General features: G+C 69.0%; 2 protein-coding genes across 3 annotated transcripts; both read left to right on the plus strand.

Moving 5' to 3' along the window:
- Positions 1 to 1,339: 1,339 nt before the first annotated feature.
- NECTIN2 (nectin cell adhesion molecule 2) lies at positions 1,340 to 10,791 on the plus strand. Of its 2 annotated transcripts, XM_090055963.1 has the most exons (9): positions 1,345 to 1,523; positions 5,339 to 5,686; positions 6,009 to 6,302; positions 6,417 to 6,537; positions 6,855 to 7,003; positions 9,461 to 9,602; positions 9,816 to 9,879; positions 10,001 to 10,072; positions 10,168 to 10,791. In XM_090055963.1, exons 1-9 carry the CDS (start codon positions 1,466 to 1,468, stop codon positions 10,357 to 10,359), a joined length of 1,440 nt encoding a protein of 479 aa, XP_089912089.1. In that variant the 5' UTR covers positions 1,345 to 1,465; the 3' UTR covers positions 10,360 to 10,791. The 2 variants fall into 2 exon arrangements, with proteins under 2 accessions (XP_089912090.1, XP_089912089.1); XM_090055964.1 differs by lacking the exons at positions 9,461 to 9,602; positions 9,816 to 9,879; positions 10,001 to 10,072; positions 10,168 to 10,791 and adding an exon at positions 7,852 to 8,356 and having other exon boundaries at positions 1,340 to 1,523.
- Positions 10,792 to 11,950: 1,159 nt separating this feature from the next.
- On the plus strand, positions 11,951 to 14,721 carry TOMM40 (translocase of outer mitochondrial membrane 40). Its single transcript, XM_090055965.1, is given in 10 exon segments — positions 11,951 to 12,004; positions 12,006 to 12,162; positions 12,293 to 12,360; positions 12,474 to 12,566; positions 12,639 to 12,740; positions 12,859 to 12,964; positions 13,048 to 13,170; positions 13,553 to 13,629; positions 13,849 to 13,951; positions 14,053 to 14,721. Coding segments are annotated over 10 exon segments (1,023 nt in total). The 3' UTR covers positions 14,193 to 14,721.
- The last annotated feature ends 620 nt before the right edge of the window (positions 14,722 to 15,341 follow it).

The raw sequence follows: 15,341 nt of genomic DNA on the forward strand, positions 1-15,341 counted from the left end.
AGTGTGTGTGTGTGTGTGTGTGTGTGTGTGTGTGTGGTTACAGGAAGCCGCCAGCCCTGTCCGGGAGGGGAGATGTGTGAGATAAGCCGAGGTGTGTAATTGCTGGAAGTGGGTGTGCGTGTGACAGCCATTGTGGCAGAGCCCCCCCGGTCGCGGGCCGGCGGGCGAAGCCACCCCCCCGGGGAGCTCGTCCCAGGCCGCACACCCCGGCTGTGAAGTTCTTCCAACGATACGTGTGTGTGTGTGCGCGCGCGTGTGTGTCACACGGGGGTAGAGGTGGGTGTGAAATATAAGCGTGTGTCATTATGGGAAGTGTCTGTGTGCATGTGTGAGACACGGTGGGTCCTCTTGAGAGTGTGTGCGTGCACGCGTGCGTGCGTGTGTGTGCGCGCGCGTTGGACGCCTGGGTTTGGTCTGCGTGTGCCTGGGTACGTGTGTGTGCACGTGTCCTGGAGGTCTGGATACTGCATATACGTGTGCATGTGTGCGTGTGTAAGACGCCTGGGTTGTGTGTGTGTGCGTGTATGGGGGACGTGCACCTGGCTGCACTCCTGCGTGGACGTGTAAGAGTGTCCGCAGCGCCCCCCGACCGGTGGGGGAGCGCCGGGGTGTCCCTGCGGGGGGGGAGGCGGGTCTCTCCGGGCTGCAGCGGCCCCGCCCCCACGTGCAGGAATCCCGGGAATCCGCCGGGGCGGGCCCGGACCCCCCCGCTGGTACCGGCCTGCGACGGCCCGCACCCCCCGCCGCCCCCCGGGATCGCGATGCTCGGGTTTACACGCCCCCCCGCCCCCCGGGATCGCGGTGCTCGGGGCTGCACGCCCCCCCGCCCCCCGGGATCGCGATCCTCGGGGCTGCACACCCCCCCGCCCCCCGGGATCGCGGTGCTCGGGGCTGCACGCCCCCCCCGGGATCGCGGTGCTCGGGGCTACACGCCCCCCCGCCCCCCGGGATCGCGGTGCTCGGGGCTGCACGCCCCCCCGCCCCCCGGGATCGCGATCCTCGGGGCTGCACGCACCCCCGCCCCCCGGGATCGCGATGCTCGGGGCTGCACGCCCCCGCCGGGATCGCGGTGCTCGGGGCTGCACGCCCCCCCCGCCCCCCGGGATCGCGGTGCTCGGGGCTGCACGCCCCCTCCCCAAGCCGGGGGTTCGTGTCCCTACGCCCAAGCACGGACCCCCCCGGCCGGACCGACCTCCTTTACCTCTCCCTGCCCCACCGCAGCCTGCTCCCTCCGGGCTGCCCGCCCCCACGGTGCCGGTGCCGGTGCCCTGCAGGGCCGGGGCCGCCCGCCAGGGGGTGCTCGGGCCCAGGCGCTGAGGGGGTCCCGGCGGGGCGGGGCTGGGGGCGGGGCCCTGGGGCGGGGCCTGGGCCGGGCGGCGCCGGGTCGGGGTCGGGACCGGGACCGGGATCGGGACGGACGACGGCGGACGACGCGGGGACGAGCCGGGCCCCGATCCCGCCGCCCATGGGCCCCCCCCGCCCCGCGCTGCTCCTGGCCGCCGCCGCCGCCGCGCTGCTGCACGGTGAGACCCGGCCCCCCCGCGCCCCTGGCCCCCCCGCTGGCGGGTCCCCCGGCCCCGCCCCGCCCCGGTGCCGCGCTCCGGGCGGGCGGGGCTGTTCCCACGGCGGGGGCTGCCCTTGCCGGCCCCCGCCGCCCGGGCTGCGTCCGCCTGCGGGGTGCGTGCGGCCCCCCCGTGGGGCCCCGGGTCCGTGCCTCCTCCCCCACCGGGAACAGGTGTCGCCCCCCCTGCCAGGAAGAGCGGGATGAATTCCCCGGGAGAGGCCCCGACCGGGAGCCCGCTCCCCGCCCCTCCCCCCCCGCCCGCGATCGGTTTCCAGCCGGCCCGGGGATTTCGGGGGTTTTGCAGAGCCGGGCGGGGGGGGCGCAGGGAGCATGGACCCGTGCGCCGGTGCTGGGGGCATGTGTGCAGCAGCAGGTTTGAGCGCAGACGTGTGTGCAGGTCTGCGTGTGCAAAGGCACATGCGTGCCCGTGTGTGCCTGCTGTGGAGGTGGTGGGTGTGCTTGCACGCGCATGTGTGCGTCTGTGTGCACCCAGTGGCATGTGCAGCCATGCGCCAGATAGCCCTCGTGCACCGGTGTACTGAGCCGTGCTCCTGCATGCACACTCATGTGTGCAAATGGCTGCCATGGCAGCGTGCACTGTGCCGTGGTTGTGTGCATATGCACGGGCACACTCGGGCACTTTCTGTGCACTGTGTGCACACTCGTGTGCAAATCCAAGCCATGGAGGTGAATGCTACAGTTCACCTGTGTGTGTGTGTGCGCACACATGGAGTGTGCAAATATGGGTCACGTGTGTACAGGCTGGCTCCCAGGAGTGTGCACAGGATGTTGCCACAGCAGGGCCTGGCCCAGCCCAGAAGCACCAAAACCCAGGGTGGGGAAACTGAGGCATGTGTGGGGGCAGGGCTGCCCCAGCAGGTCAGGCCCGGGCGTTCCCCGGGGCCATTTCTGGGTAGAAATGACTCATGTCCGGGGAGGGAAACCCCCTCATCTGCCCCGGGGCGCACACATGTGCTTATGTGTGGGTGCAGTGGGTGGGGGGGCTGCCTCTTGTAGGACCCACTGCCCAGCTGGGTTTGGTATGTGTGTGCATGTGTCCCAGGCACCTGGGTTGTGTGTGTGTGTGTCTGCATGTGTGCCCTGCACACCTGGGTTCTGAGCTTGTGTGTATCTCAGACACCTGAGTTGCGTGTGTCATGCACGTGTGTCCCAGATACCTGGGTTCTGCGTGTGCGTGGATAGATGCGTCCACTCACATACACGTAGCCCCATACACAGGTGCGCGCGTGCATGTGCACGCACACACTCATGCGCGTGCCCAAACAGCAGAGGAAGGGACGGAGGGCTGGGATTGTGCCTCTGGCCTGGCACGCGTGTTTTGTGTGTACCTGTGCCTGTCCACACACATGCAAGCACTTGCACACACATGCATGCATCCCTGCAGGGGCCTGGCAGGGGGCTTGGGTCCCTCAGCCTGGGCTAGCTCTGGCTTCCAGTGGGGTAAACTGAGGCAGGAGGGTGTGGCCGCCCCTCCCCCGGCGCGGGAACCCGGGCGTCCAGCCCTGCCCCTCTGCGTAATCCCTGCGCAGCGCTGGCCCTTTGTCTGCATTCCTGAGGCCGAGCAGGCCCCGCCCGGCCGCCTGGGTGCTGTGCCCCGGCCCGGCTCCCAGAGGGGCGGCGCGGGGTCTGGGGGCCGGGCACTGCGCCTGGACTCCCGGGTCCCCCTGCAGGGGCAGGGGGTCCTGCGGGGCTGGCGGCTGCGGTGTCTGGCAGGGCCCAGCCCCGTCTCTCCTCACCCCCCCACGCCTGGGTGCTCTCCTGCTCTGGGCAGGGAGGGGGGTTGGAGCAGGGGGTGCTGGGAGCCCGGGCACCTGGGCTGCCTGCCCCCCCTGCCATGGCCTGGGTGGTCTGCTAGGTTGGAGCAGGGGGCTGGGAGCCTGGACACCTGGCTTCTCTGCTGGCTGTGCAAGGGGGTGGGGGCTGGGTCCCCCGGTGCCTCACGCCTCAGTTTTCCTGAGTGTAAGGACTCCGGGGGGGTTGCAGGTGCTTCCCCCCCACCTGCCTTGGCGCCGCCGTCTGCCTTGCTCCCGCGCCGCCTGACCCACTTCTGAGCGCAGCCCAGGCTCCTTCCCCTGCGCCAGCGAGAGGGGCTGCAGCTCCATGGTCTTCCACCTCCTCCCACCCTGCCCCCGGGGGCTCTGGGGACCACGGTGCCGTTCGGACACCTGGGTTCGTGCTGTGTCTCCAGGGAGGACGTGGGGGGCTGGCAGGTGAGAGTTGGGCTTTGGGCATCTCGGTTCTCCACCTGCAGCGGGTGGGGCCCAGGCCTCAGTGCCTTCCTCTCGGGGAGGGGTGATCTGCCCCCTCCCTCCAATAACGCCCTTCAGCAAGGCCAAGAGCTTGGGCCCTACTAGGTGTGACAGAGGCCCTGGGATGCAGCTGGCTCTGGGGTGGGCATCCGGGCTGGTATCACAGGGCCTGGGATGCGGCTGGCCCTGTGGTGGGCATTGGGGCTGGGTATAGCAGGCCCTGAAGTGCAGCCAGCTCTGGGGTGGGGTATGTTACGACTGGGTGTAACACGGCCCTGAGACATGGTTGGCTCTGAGGTGGGACATCAGGTCAGGGTATAGCAGGTCCCCTGAGATGTTGCTGGCTCTGGGTTGTCACATGAGGGCTGGGCATAACAGCCCTTGAAAAGCAGCCAGCTCTGGGGTGTGGTACCTTACAGCTGGTATAATCGCCCTTGGCCTGTGGCTGGCTCGCCCGGTGGGGGGGTGGTGGTGCTCGGTGTGCAGGGTTGCCCTAGCCTGCACTGAGATGCGGCTGGCTCTGGGGTGGGTGTTGGGACACCCCTGGGATGTGGCTGGCTCTGGGGTGTCTCTGCCAGCCCCAGCTTGGCCCCGCTTCCCCGCTTCCCCCTCCCTGCCTGGGCCATCATTCATGCTCTCACATCGGGCTGACGGTACCCCGGCGCCCGCGCGGGCCTGTCGCTTCCCATTAGGGGATGCTGGGATGGGGGCATGCGCTCCTGGGGCTGATGGGGGGCTCTGGTCCAGATGGGGCAGGTGGTTAATTAAAGGCCTCTAATTAAGGGCTGTTCCAGTATGGGGCTGGGGAGGGTTCGGACCCTGATGCCTGGGTTCGCTCTGCGTCTGTGGGAGGAGGGGGGCTGGGGCCTGGAGCCCCGACACCTGGGGTCTTGGGCTGGGGAGAGCAGGGCCAGGAGCCGGACACCCGGGTTCCCTGTGGGGCCAGGTCAGGCTGGGCCCAGCTGTTGTTTCTCCCATCCCCCCACCCCCTGCTGAGCCCAGTAGGTTCGTGCACACGCGTGTGCGGGGGATTGTGGCTTGTCCAGAACAAACAGGAACCAGGTGCAGCTGGTGCCTGGACAATGGGCGGGGGGGTGGGGCGTGTCTGGGTTCTCTCTCCCTGCTGTGGGGGTTGCGGCAGGGGGCCTGGGGTCTCTGGGGCGCGGGGCAGAGGGGTCGGGGCCCCCTGGGGTGGCGTTGGGCAGCACTGCAATGTGTCGAGCTTGTCAGGTCTTGGCGACTCGCGGGGGTCTGGGCCAGCGCCAGGTGCCCCCACCCCGAACAGGGGCTGTGCTGGGTGGACAAGGCGGCTTTGTTCCTGGAGGCCTGGGAGCGGCCTTCACACGCGCAGAGCGCAGCCCGGGCCCTCGGGGGGTGGGAGCAAGATGCCCCAGTTCTCCTCTGGCTCTGGGTCGGGCGTGTGGTGAAGGGAGGTCCAGGGGGTTGTGGGTGGGGGGCCTGGATGCCAGGGTCTGCACCCCCTGACGCATGCCCCGACCTGCAGTGTCGCTGCCACAGGGGGTGAAGGTGCGTCCGGAGGTGGTGGCTGAGGCGGGGCAGGAGGTGACGCTGCCCTGCCGCCTGATGCCTAGGCCCGGGGTCATGGTCAGCCAGGTGACATGGCTGCGCGGCGCGGGCCCCCGCAAGACCAGCCTGGCTGTCTTCCACCCCACGCTGGGGCCCAGCTACCCCCAGGGTCCCCCCGGCCGCGCGCGTTTCCTGAAGCCATCGCTGGACGAACCCAGCCTGGTGCTGGGGCCGCTGCTCCCCTCTGACGACGACACCTACACCTGCGAGTTCGCCACCTTCCCCCACGGCAACGAGGACGGTGTCACCCGCCTGCTCGTGCTTGGTGAGTGGCCCCGATCCTGCGGGGCATGGGGGCAGGGGCCCTGGTCCTGGGGAGCCGTGGGGACAAGGGGGCTGTGGGGGCAGGGGGCCCCAATCCTAGCGGCATATGGGAGCCCTGTCCTGGGCGGGCAGGGGGCCCTGATCTGGGCCTGATCCTGGGGGCGGGGGGGGGGGGGGGGGGGCGGTACGGGGACAGGGGGCCCTGATTCTGACCTCATCCTGGGTGGAGGTGGGGGTTGGGGCACACGGCCCCCATCCAGGCCTGATCCGGTGGGGATCTGGGACTCGTGGGCTGCAGTTTAACCCCTGCGGTACCGGCACAGCGCGGCCCAGCATCTCGGCGGAGTCGCGGGAGGTGCGTGCCGGGGGAGCGTCAACGCCGGTGGCCGTGTGCACTGCGGCTGGGGCGAAGCCGGCCGCCAACGTGACCTGGCGCTCAAGCCTGCCGGGCTCGGCCAACGCCACAGAGCTGCCGCAGGCCGACGGCACTGTCAGCGTCGCCAGCCAGTACAACATGGTGCCCAGCAGCGCCGCGCATGGCCACAGCATCGCCTGCGTCGTGACCCACCCCGCGCTGCCGCAGCCGCACGTCCTGCCCGTCGTCCTCTCCGTGCTCTGTGAGTCTGCCGCCCGGACGCCTGGGCTTCCGTGGGGGGGGCCAGGGGGTGAGCGCAGGGGGCCTGGGAGGCCGGACATCTGGGCTTGACAGGGTCTGGCTGCCCCCCCCGCAGACCCCCCTGAGGTGACGGTTGACGGCTATGATGACAACTGGTACCTGAGCCGCAGCAACGCCACCCTGACCTGCGTCGCCAAGGGCAATCCCACGCCCTCCCAGTACAGCTGGAGCACGAGGTGACTGGGGACACTGCGAGGGGCCCGGATGCCTGGGTCCTCTGCCGGGTGTTGGCACTGGGGGGGTGAGATGTGGGGCTCGGACACCTGGACCCAACTGGGGGGGTGCCACCCCTGCCACATCCCTGCCCGGGACATCCCCGTGGCGCTGTGCTGGCGCTGAGGCGGCCCCACTGCCCGCCCCGGGCACGGCCCGCTGCGGGGAGGACTGCCCCCGACGCCTGGGTCCTCGCTGCCCCGGAAGCGGGGCTGGGTCACGGCAGGGGGTCGGGCAGCCCGGGTGCCTGGGTCCCCTGACCCCCCTCCGCTCCCCGCAGCGCGGGCGGGCCCCTGCCCCCGGCGGCGGAGGTGCGCGGGCCGCAGCTCCTGGTGCGCTCCGTGGACGCGTCCGTGAACACGACCTTCATCTGCCGCGTCTCCAACCGTGTCGGCACCAGCGCAGCCGAGCAGCTCGTCCTGGTGCGCGGTGAGTGCCGTGGGGTCGAGGCGCCTGGGGCCACAGGGCGTATGGGAGTGGGGTGGGAAGCAGTGCATTGTGGGAAGAGAGGCTGGTGCACGCTGCTGCCCAGGTGCGTTGTGAGAGCCGGGTGAGGTGCCCTGGGGCGTTGTGGGTGCTCGCGTCAGGGACCCTGGTGCCTCAGGGCAGGAAGGAGTTGGCCTGTGCCAGTGCCCTGATGCATTGTGGGAGGGGAGAGGCTCTGATGCATTGTGGGAGGGGAGAGGATAGCCTGCGCCACTGCCCAAGTGCATTGTGGGAGTTGGGGCATGGTGCTCAGGTGCACTATGGGAATGGGGGATGCCCCAGTGCATCATGAGGGAGGCGGGGATGGCCTGTGCCCTGCCCCGGTGCATTGTGGGCTGTTGGGGCTGTGTTGCTGTGCCAGTGCATTGTGTGACTTGTGGGGAGGGCACACGTGCATTGTGGGAGCAGATGCCCCAGTGCGTGGTGGGAGGAGAGGGTTTGGTCTGCGCCGTTGCCCCAGTGTATTGTGGCAGCACGGTGAAGTTCCCCATGCAGGGTGGAAGGAGGGGCTGGTATGTACCATTCCCCAGGTGCATTGTGGGATGCAGGGGTCTTGTCCCACTGCCCAGGTGCACTGTGGAACACGGGGGGTCGTGTATGGGGGGCTGTGAGCTGCATGCAGATGAGGGAGCCCCCCTTAGCCCCAGGAGTTGGCTCTGCCCCTCCCCGGGGTCCCCAGGACCCCCCGGCTGTACCTCCCCGGGGTCCCCAGGACCCCCGGCACCCCTCGCCCACACCTCTGCCTGCCCGCCCGCCTGCCTGCCCGCCTGACTGGTCTTTTCTCCCTGCAGAGCGACCGGCGCTGCGGCGCAGCGGGGAGGCCGGCGCGGGGTCTGGGGCTGTGGCGGGGGGTGTTGTGGGGGGGCTGCTGGTCCTGGCCCTGCTGGTGGCAGCAGGCGTCCTGCTGCTGCGCCGGCACCATGCCCGGGGCCCCCCCCCTGCTGCTGCCAAGGGCACCTACGAGGCCCCCCCGGCCCCCTGCGCCTACGGCAACGGGGCCCCCGCACCCCCCCGCAGCCCCGAGCCCACGCCCCCTGGCCCTTACGGCTACCCCGGCCCGCCCCAGGGCGAGGAGGAGGAGGAGGAGGAAGAGCGGCTGGACGAGGTGGGGCCCATGCTGCGCCTGGGGGGGCCCCTGGGGCTCCCCGACGAGGACGACATGGAGTCGCAGCACGACGGCTCCGTCATCTCGCGCACGGCTGTCTACGTCTGACGCCCCGCAGGGGCAGAGACTCTGGGGTTTAGGGGTGGGGGGGACCCAGGCATCCAGGGTGATTGTTTTATTTATGTCTGTTTGTGTCGGGGCTGGGTACCCCTTGTGCCTGGGGTCTGTGGGGGGTGGGGGGGAGGGGAGAGGTTATTTTCGTACCAGCTGCTTTTTGGTCAGGGTCGGGGTTTGGGGGTCTTTGGTTTCTCTACTTCACGTGCAATAAAATGCCTTGGTCCTAGCCTGGCTGCTCTTGTTGATGTGGGGGTTGCAGTGCGGGGGTGGGGGGGTCTCGTACCGCCCGGGGGGGCTGCAGTCTCTGCGCCAGCTTGCCGGTGGTTTTGGGGGGGGTGTGCATTGGACATGTGGGGCGGGGCGGATGTGCAGCCGGCAGCAGCCAGGACTTGGACTTTGCCCCTGTGGTGATTAGATAAGGGGGGGACCGCGCCCAGCCCAGTGGTGGGCAGGCTGTGTGAGCGCTGGGAGGGCCCTGGCATGTTGGGGGCACTGAAGCGGGGGCGGGGGGGACTCAGGCAGAGAACCCAGGCATCTTGGGGACACACACATGCAAACGCACCTGCACGTGCACACGCAGAACCCAGGTGTCCGGGGGACATGCATGCAAACACACCTGCACGTGCACATGCAGAACCCAGGCATCCAGGGCACATGCAAGCACGCCCGCATGCAGATGCACACACATAATCCAGGCGTCCAGGCATCCGAGCATATGACGCGAGTGAAACTTGGCTTCGATTTCTCCTCCCCCCTTCCCCCTCTGCTGGACGGTTTCGGTGCCTGAGTCACCAGGTGATGTCACCCCTCCTGTGATGTCACCACCCCACCCTGCCTCCACCTCTCTGTCAGCAGCCCCCCCCCAGGACAGCTGGGCCCCCTCCCTGTGCAAGCAGGGGTTGGGGGGGTGAGTGTGGAGGAGGGCCCGGACGCCTGGGTCTCTCCCTCCCCTGGGCCAGGAGTGGGGGCCTGGTGGGTGGGGGTATGAGCTGGGGATACCTGGGTCCTTTGTCTGCTTTGGGGACTAAAGCCAGGGTGGGTCCTGGCCCAGCCACCCCTGGCTGTGGGAGCAGCAGCGACCCCTGGTGGCCATCTCGTGCTCTTGACTCTGCCATGGGTGGGTCATGGGTGCAAGGGGGCTGTGGCCCCCCCCCCACTTATTGTATGTCTCCCCACAGCTCACCCCAACACGGATGGCGCGGGCGCCACGGGCGGCATCATCGGGGGCCTCATCGCAGCAGTCGTGGCTGTGGCGGTCGTGGCCACCGGAGTCCTCATCTGCCGGCAGCAGCAGAAGGACCGGATGGAGCAGGATGACGAGTGAGAGAGGCTGGGTGGGGGGGGTGGCCTGGGATCCGGGCTGTGGGTTAGGGTTAGGGTCTGGGGATGCTGGGGGCTGGGATTGGAGTCATGGGCGGTGGGCAGGGGGTGGGGGTTGGATTTGGGGGTGCAGAGGATGGGGCCTGGGGAGCCCCTGGTGCAGGGCAGGAGTCAAGGGTCACGGCCCCAGGACTGACCCCTGTCTACCCCCAGCCTGGACGGGCCCCCAGCCTACAAGCCACCCCCGCCCTGCATGAAGCTGGAGGATGTGGAGCTGGTAGGTGCCTGATCCCGGGGCGGGGGGTGCTGGGAGCCCAGATGCCTGGGGCCCCCCGGGTTGGGGGCGGTGGGGTGGGGGACCCCTGGGTTCTTGCTCATGACACCCCTGCCCACCACAGGCCCCCTCTGCGCCTGAGCAGCTGAAGACGCCGTACTTTGAGCCCAGCATTGCTGAGGGCCCTGCCAAGCCGGTGAGTCCCGAGGGGGATTGGCAGTTGGAGGGGGGACATGATGACACATTGGGGACCCAGGCCTCCAGGTCCTAACCCCCCCTCCCCCCCTGCAGCTTGTGCCGCGGTACCACGAGCTGCCAACGCTGGAGGAGCCGGAGTCGGAGCTGGGGCCCAAGCCTGGCCTGGCCGACACCTGCCTGGACCAGATCAGCCCCATCTATGACGCGCTGGTGGACGGCGAGGCCCCGACCCCCCCGCGAGAGCGCGACCCCCCCTTTTTCATGTCCCGCGCCATGTATGTCTGATGCCCTCTGGCCCCAATCCCAATCCCAATCCCTGACAATGTGAACGTGCTTCGGGGCCGGGGCCCAGCCGGCCCCCCTGTGCCTTGTGCAGCTGCTGCTGCTCCCCCAGCTCCTCGCAGAGGTGGGGATGTCACGCCCCCTGCACAGGCCGGGCGGCTGCTTCCTGGGTGTTTGGTGCCTTTGGGGCTTCAGGCTCTTGCTGCTGGGCTGGGGCTGACAGGGTCCTGCGGGGGGCCAGGCCTTCGCTGCTGCGGTCACTGCCTCCTCCCTGTGCCTTTGCAAACACTAGGGGGTGGGGCCGTCTCTGCCCCCCAAGCCTTTGCCCTGCTGCTGCCCGCCCCGCGGTGACTCAGGGTCGGGGTCACGGGTCATTTCTGGGGCTTTCCTTGGTTTTGTATTTGTTGCGTTTTCTTAAAATAAACGTCTGCCGGAGCCGCGGCCTCTCGCTGCACGGGGGGGGGGCGGGGGGGGCGTTGGATACTGCCGGGGGGGGGCCATTGGACATGGGGGGGTGTGGCTCCAGCCGGGGGGAGGCTGGAAACCGCCACTGGACAGTTGCGGAGGGGGGAGGTGCCTAGAAACTGCCATTTCAAGGGGGGCTGGCCCATGGCGGGAGCTGGGCCCTGGTGGGTGGGGCTGGCTCTAGGCTCCGCCCCCGACATGGCGGCCGCACCAACGCTCTGGCCTCGCGCCCTTGCAGTCTCTCTGGCCCCGCAGTGCGCCGGCGCCCTGACCTTGCGCCTGCAGCCAAGCCTGGGCCGCGAGGTCACCCCGTCGCGCGGACAGCCAATCGGGACGCAAGGTCCGGCCCTGCCTCGGGCTGCTGCGGCCAATGGGCGCAAGGAGCAGGGTGCAGGGGCGGCTCGCGGGGGTATACCGACCAATGCGTACGCGCCGTCCCAGGGAAGGGCGGGGACAGCTCTGACTGCTGTCCAATAGCAGGTAGGCACGGGGGAGGCGGGCCTTGGCGCCCAGTTGCCCAATAGCGGGGCCCGGCAGGCCGGAAGAGGTGGGAGCTCGCCGCGCGGCGGCCCATAAGGACTGGAACTGCGCATTTAGTGGGCGGGATTTAGTCGGGCTGTGGCCAATGGGAGGGCGAAAGAGGCCGGAACGCGCAGGGCCTGGGGGACCGGCCAATGGCGGCGCGCGGAGGGCGGGGCTGCGCGGCAGGCGCGTTCGGGTGTCTCCCGGCTCCGGCTCCGGCTCTGGCTCCGGCTCCTGCTGCTGCTGCCGCTGCCGCGTGAGTGCGGGACGGGCCCGAGGGGTCCTCGCATGAGTCGGGGGGGGGGGCTGCGCTGGGGTCACGTGCTGTTGGGACCCGAGGGTGTGTGGGGGTTACGTGGGCCCGGTGTCCTGGGGTGCCGGGGTCACGTGGTCCTGGGGGGTGGCTGGTCACATGTCTCTTGGGGGGGCTGTGATGGGGTCAAGTATCGGGGTCCTGGCCGGGCGGGAGGGACTGTGAGGTCACGTGGCCCCGGAGGGGGCGGGGCTGGGGCCCGAGGCACGTGTTGCGGGCCCCCGGCGGTGGTGGGGGGGCGGCCAAGCGGCCGGTAGACCCCCCCTCACCCCCTTCCCCCCCGCAGCCCCCGCCATGGGCAACGTGCTGGCCGCCAGCTCCCCCCCGCCCCCCCCCCGCGCCGGCCCCTGCCTCCAGCTCCGGCCCCGGTCCCGGGCTGGTGTCGCTGCCCCCCGGCTTCACGCTGCCCCCCGTGAGCGGGCTGGGCGCCCCCGCTGCACCCCCCGCCTGTGCCGACCAGCTGCCCAACCCCGGCACCTTCGAGGAGTGTCACCGCAAGTGCAAGGGTGAGTGCGGGGCTGGGAGCGGGGCCCCCTCCTGTCCCCCCAGTGCAGAATCGGGCCCAGCCTGGGGGGACCCGGCCCTGACACGGGGGCCTGCGGGTGCAGAGCGCTCATGGCCCCCCGTCTCCTGCAGAGCTGTTCCCGGTGCAGATGGAGGGTGTGAAGCTGACAGTGAACAAGGGGCTGAGCAACCACTTCCAGGTGAGGCTGCATGGGGGAGGGGGGTCATTAAGGGGGTCTGTGGGGCAGTCGAGCGGGGGTGGGGGGCCTCAGCAGGGCATGTGTCACAGCTCCTGACACCTCCCCTCCCACAGGTGAATCACACCGTGGCGCTCAGCACCGTCAGCGACTCCAACTACCACTTTGGAGCCACCTATGTGGGCACCAAGCAGCTCAGCCCCACTGAGGTGAATGCGGGGGTCGGGGTCTGGGGCATGGGGGTGGTCTGGGGCAGGGGGTCACTGCCGCTGTCCCCCCAGGCTTTCCCGGTGCTCGTGGGTGATATGGACAACAGTGGTAGCCTCAATGCACAAGTCATCCACCAGCTCTCGCCACGTCTGCGCTCCAAGCTGGCCTTCCAGGTGCGCCCCTGGGCCCGGCTGCCTGGGTCCTGCTCTGCTGGGGGCTTTGGGGTGGGAGCAGACTGGGTGCTGCTCTGGGGGGGGTCCCGGGTTGCCCTGACCCCCTCCCCTGTTGCAGACGCAGCAGTCAAAGTTCGTGAACTGGCAGGTGGACGGCGAGTTTCGCGGTGCCGACTTCACGGCTGCCGTGACGCTTGGAAACCCCGACGTGCTAGTGGGCTCCGGTGAGGCCGCATTCCCCCTTCATCTCAGTTGCTGCCCGGACCCCTGCTCCCCTGTCAGCCCCCCTAATGGCGTCTCCCCATAGGCATCCTGGTGGCGCACTATCTGCAGAGCGTGACACCCGGCCTGGCGCTGGGTGGGGAGCTGGTTTACCACCGCCGCCCCGGTGAGGAGGGCACCGTCACGTCGCTGGCTGGGAAGTACACGGGTACAGCAACATGTCTGCGTTCCTTTTTCCTGGGGTGGGGGCGGGGAAGTTGGGGTGCCACAATGTGGCCAGCGAGCCCAGAGGCCCGTGTCCTCTTGGGGATGGGGGAGCTGGGGGCCAGGACGTCTGGGTTGTCTTGGTACTGGGGGGTTCTCTTGGTAGCCAGGACAGCTGGGTTCACTAGGGGGGTGAAGCGAGGTGGGGCTGGAAGCCAGGGCATGTGGGTTTTCTTGGTGCCAGGGGGGCTGGGGTCGGGCCTCAGGACATCTGGGTTCACTTGGGGCTGGTGGGGTCCAGCCGGGGGGGTGGGGGAGGGAGCTAGGATGTGTGGGTTCCCAGCCTGGGCTCAGCTGGACCCGCCTACTGCTCTCCCTGCTTCTAGCACCAAATTGGATCGGGACCTTGACGGTGGGGCAGGCTGGAGCTCATGCAACCTACTACCACAAAGCCAATGACCAGGTAGGCGCTGCTGCACGCCTGGGTTCCCATTTCACCCTGTGGTAGTGGGGGGCGGGGTTGGGCAGGTCACACACCTGAACAAGCTCGTTAGTGCTTGGTGATTAAGAGTGGTGGGGAGGGGGGTGCTCCAGGAGCCCCAGCCCAGCATGGCTTCCTGCGTGGGACTTAGCTGTGGGGTGGCCTGGGCTCTGCTGATCTTTGCCACCCCCTCCCTCCCAGCTGCAGGTGGGGGTGGAGTTCGAGGCCAGCACGCGCATGCAGGACACCAGTGTGGCATTTGGATACCAGCTGGACCTACCCAAGGCCAACTTGCTCTTTAGAGGTACAGCTCCCCAATCCTCCCTGCTGTGACCCCTGACTCTGCTGACCACCCCCCTCAGCCATGACCCTCAACCCCACTGCCCCCTGCCCCTGCCCCTGCAGGCTCTGTGGACAGCAACTGGATCGTGGGCGCGGTTCTGGAGAAAAAGCTGCTGCCGCTGCCGCTAACGCTGGCCATGGGTGCCTTCCTCAACCACCGCAAGAGCAAGTTCCAGTGTGGCTTTGGCCTTACCATCGGGTAGAGTCCCCGCTCCTCCTCGCCCCCCCCAGCCGGCGGGACCCAGGCGTCGGACCCCATCGCCTGCCTTCCCTCGGCCCGGGGGCTGCTGGACCCAGCCCCCCCTTCCCTGTGCTCCCCCCTTTCCCCGCCAGGGGGTGCCGCGGCCTCAGGAATCATCTGTGGTGTGGTTCATCGGAGCTGAGCCGCGGGAGCAGGCCAGGACCTCCGGGTGGGGGGGACTCCAGGGGCAAGAGGAGACATGGATGGGCCCTGAGGCCGTGCCAGGAGACGCCTCGGGGGGAGCCAGGCTATGACCCCCACAATAGCACTGCAAGAGCTCAGGCCCATGGGTCCTGCCTGGTCCCCCTGTAAGCGGAGCCTGGGACTGCTGTGAATCATGTGCATAAATTATAGGACTGAGAGTCTTGTACATGATGCCCCCCGTGTGTTGGTGCCACACACGTGTGTGCACCTGTGTCATGCGCGTCCTAATAAATCACCTGCGCCTCTGGCGCTGCTGTCATTGTGCCTCGTAGCAGGCACCACCAGGACCCCTGTCCTGTCTGGAGAGCTCTGGGCTGCGCATACAGTTGGGTCTTGCCTTGGGGGCTGGGGGGGTCTTGTCCCTGAGCGCCCCCCCTCAGAGGCTAGGTAGGATGGAGCCCCAGCCCCTCTGGTCTCAGCTTCCCCGCCCCCGCAGAGAGGCCAGGCGGTCGGGCCTTGTGGCGGGTGCTGCCCAGGCTGGATTCACATTGAGGGGAGCAGCTGTCTCCATGCCATCCGGTGCCCCCCCCCCAGCTGTTGTGCAACTTGCAGTCTGAAAGGGGAAGTGGGGCTGGGATGGTGGGGGCAGCCCTGATGCCTGGACTCCCTCCCTGGCTGCGGGTGCGTGGGTGTGGCTGCAGGGTAACTGCAGGGCAAGGCTGGGCTGGTGCAGCTCCCCTCCCCCACAGCAGCATCTGGGGGGGCTCTGCTTTGACTTTGCCTGCAGCGGTGCTGCCTGGGAGCTGGGGGTGGGGGCAGATGCCTGGGTTCTTGTCTAGCTTTTGGGGGAGCTGGGGGGGCGGAGTTGGTAGGGGCCAAGCAGGGGAGGCTGCAGGTCTGGTCCCCCGGGTCCTGCCATGGCTGGACTGTTTGAGCCTGGGGGTGTCCTGGCGCCTGGGGTCTGTGG

Source organism: Crocodylus siamensis, chromosome 6 (assembly GCF_052110815.1).
Source record: "Crocodylus siamensis isolate JL-2025a chromosome 6, ASM5211081v1, whole genome shotgun sequence".
Taxonomy (NCBI): Eukaryota; Metazoa; Chordata; order Crocodylia; family Crocodylidae; genus Crocodylus; species Crocodylus siamensis.